Source organism: Gavialis gangeticus, unplaced genomic scaffold, assembly GCF_001723915.1.
Source record: "Gavialis gangeticus isolate Ggan-Ray unplaced genomic scaffold, GavGan_comp1, whole genome shotgun sequence".
NCBI lineage: Eukaryota > Metazoa > Chordata > Crocodylia > Gavialidae > Gavialis > Gavialis gangeticus.
This window is the reverse complement of record NW_017728993.1, coordinates 47,262,755-47,265,673: the sequence shown is the minus strand read 5'-3', so window position 1 is coordinate 47,265,673 and position 2,919 is coordinate 47,262,755. Positions and strand designations below refer to the sequence as shown.

The 2,919-nt window shown below is 55.9% G+C and overlaps 1 protein-coding gene across 2 annotated transcripts in view; it reads left to right on the top strand.

The window, feature by feature from the left end:
- Positions 1–2,421: 2,421 nt before the first annotated feature.
- The window catches only part of CDC14A (cell division cycle 14A), a 203,199-nt gene continuing 202,701 nt past the window's right edge, over positions 2,422–2,919 (top strand). Inside the window, exon 1 of one of the 2 annotated variants that reach the window (XM_019501693.1) lies at positions 2,422–2,802. In XM_019501693.1, the coding sequence (XP_019357238.1) occupies positions 2,697–2,802 (106 nt within the window). In that variant the 5' untranslated portion in view covers positions 2,422–2,696. The remainder of the gene's footprint in view (positions 2,803–2,919) is intronic. The other variant, XM_019501692.1, reaches the window with a different exon arrangement.

Below are 2,919 nucleotides of genomic sequence, written 5' to 3'. Positions count from 1 at the left end.
TTTGTCACCATTCTCTGCCTGCTCCATGACTGCATGTGAGTGGTGATTCTCAGTAATAGATCTATCACAGATCCCTTTGAGGTTAAAATGGGAGTTAAGCAAGGCTGCATCATCACTCCAACAGTCTTCTCAGTATTCCTTGCTGTGATGTTACATCTGACCACCAACAAGCTTCCAGTCAGAGTGGAGCTAAACTACTGAATGGATTATAGACTGTTTAACCTCAGCTGGCTCCAAGCCAAAACCAAGACCACCCTGACCACAAACACTGGGTTCCAGTATGCTTATGATTTGTAGTGTGCACTCACTTGGAAACAGACCTTCAGGCAACAGTCAGTGTCTTTACCAAGGCATACAAGAAAATGGGACTGACACTTGATCCATGATGAGACTTTGGAGAATACTGAGTATTCCCAGTACTTTGGAAGTCATTTCACACAAAGGCTGACATTGACAAAAAAATCCAACATTGCCACAAATGTGCAAGTGCAGCCTTTGGATGCCTGAATAAATAGGTGTTTGATCAGATCAGAAACCAAGCTCATGAGCAGTTGTGATCCCCACCTTGCTGTATGGAGCTGAGACATGCACAATGTGCAGGAGACATCTAAAGTTGTTGGACAAGTACCATCAACGCTGCCTGTGCAAGATCCTCCGAATCCAGTGGGAAGAGAGTTAGCATCTTCCTGCAAGCAAACATGGCTACTGAGGCAATGATCACCTGGCATCAACAACATTGGGCTGGCCATGTCATCCAGATGTCTGACTCCAGACTCCCAAATCAAGTTTTATTCTCCCAGCTCGGCCATGATGTATGCTCAAGAAGGAAGGGGGGGAGGTAGAAAAAGTGCTTCAGGGATGTCCTCAAGGTCAATTTAAAAAAAAAGCAATGTTGATGTCAACTCACAGGAGACTATCACCCAGGAACACCCCAAATGGAGAAAGTCTGCTGCAGGGATCTCAGTACTTTGAAACCTCACACCACCACTAGATGGAAATGCAGGAGTGGCAGAAACAGCATGTTGAGGACCAAATAAACCTATATCTGAGCTGCAGTAGAGTCTTTCAATCCTGGATAGGCCTCATCAGTTATCTTCAAACACATAGGTAAGATAATCATGGAAGACAATCATCCTTGACTGTGAGGGATTGCTGAAGAATAAGATATTTGTCTCCAGTTCTAAAAGATATTAGTACCTTTCCTAATATGCTAGGGACCTATATTATTCAGTTTGTTTTTAACCAACTCCAGTAATTGTTTTTTGCTTCAATCTGCAGGACTGTGAAACAGGAGCTTCTCGTGCAGCTAAGAGACAGCAGAATTGCAGAAGGAAGGGCACCCTGACTGGTGGAAGATTGAGACCATTAGAAAGGAGACAAAATCATTAACACCTGTGGAATGGAGAGTTTAGAAGGGATGGGGATGATTCTAATGAATTCCCCTCTCCCCCCCACTTTTTTGCCCTGGGCCCCCACACTGCTAAGAAATGGTGCTGCTGCTGCCAGGTGTGGATTTAATTTTTGAGTGGAGCAGGAATCAAAGGGGGCTGCAAGTGCACCCCTGCCCCTGTGCCATCTCTGACAACACCCTCCCGCCTTTTTACTTGGAAAACAGGATGGGTCCGTGCTGGGCAGGGAAGGCTGCTACCTGCAGCTCTTCCGGCTTCTGGCAGGTGGAGGAAAAACAAGGGCAAATCTATCTAATGCCTTCACTATTTGCTATAAGGCTGAAGTGCTGCCGGGGGACCCCTCTTCTGCTAAGCCTGGGTCGCGCAGTAGTGAACTCCGTTTGAACTGGAAGGAAAAACACAACAACCCAAGTCCCCGGCCGGCGGGGGCCTGAAGGTACGTAACGCTCGTTAACCACAGCTGAGGCCTGAGCTCCGCGCTTTCCAGCTCGTGAAGGCTTGCAACTTTCCCAGCTGCCTCACGCCTCAAGTCCCAGCCGGACGCTGACAGGACCTCAGCGAGGCCGCGCGGCTCCAGCACCGCGCTAGGCGGGCTCCGAAAGGGGAGCGCGGGACTGGAGGAAGCTGCACGGAGAACAGACGTCAGAACTAACCCCGAGCCGGGGGAGTCACGCAGGCCAGCCAGCGCTGCTCCCCCGCAGTAGCACGAGTTCCGCAGGCAGCGCTACCCCCGCCCCACGGGGAATGGGACAGCGCCTGTTGGCTACGAGCGCTGGAGCGCGGCTTCCGATTGGTGGAGCTGGCTGTCTGTTAGCCAAAGGGTGGCTTGCCCCCGCCGGCGGTGGCGGGATGCTCCGTGCGCCGTGAGGGGGAGGTCCCTTCTTGGGGCCGATGGCCTCTCCTGCTACCCCCGCCGGGGGAGCTCCGCCTGTCTCCCGGGTACGGGAGGTGCCGCCAGGGGGCGCGGGACCGGGCTGCCCCGGAGCTGTGGCGCAGGCGGGGCGGGGCCGGTGTAACAAAGCCGTGGTAACACGGTTGCTACCGCGCCGCAGGCGCCAGGGAATCGGCCGCGGCCTCTTGCAGCGCGCGGGGGCGTTTCCTGGGCGGGGGCAGCGCGGACTCGCCCAGTCCCGGAGCCGCGCGCCCGCTTCTCGCTCAGTCCCGACCTGTCCCTGCTGCCGCTGAGTCCCATGCGGGCGGCCGGCTTCTGGCGCCAGGTCCTGGGGCGCCTCTGCTTCCGGAGCCCGCCCCGCCCCGGCCTTGCCGGAGCCACAGCCGCAGGGCCCCATGAACGCGGGCCCTCCCCGCGCCTCGCCGTTGCGCGCCCTCTTTAAGATGGAGCCGGCGCCAGGCACCGCGGAGTTACTCCTGGGAGCCTCCGAGTTCCTCAAGGGTGCGAGGGGGCTGGGGCTGGGGCTGTACCGGGTCCGCGGGGATCGGGTCCGCACCTGTTGCTGTTCTGGCCCCGGGCTGAGGAAGGGGGTGGCTGGGGGAGCGGAGGGGCTGGGAA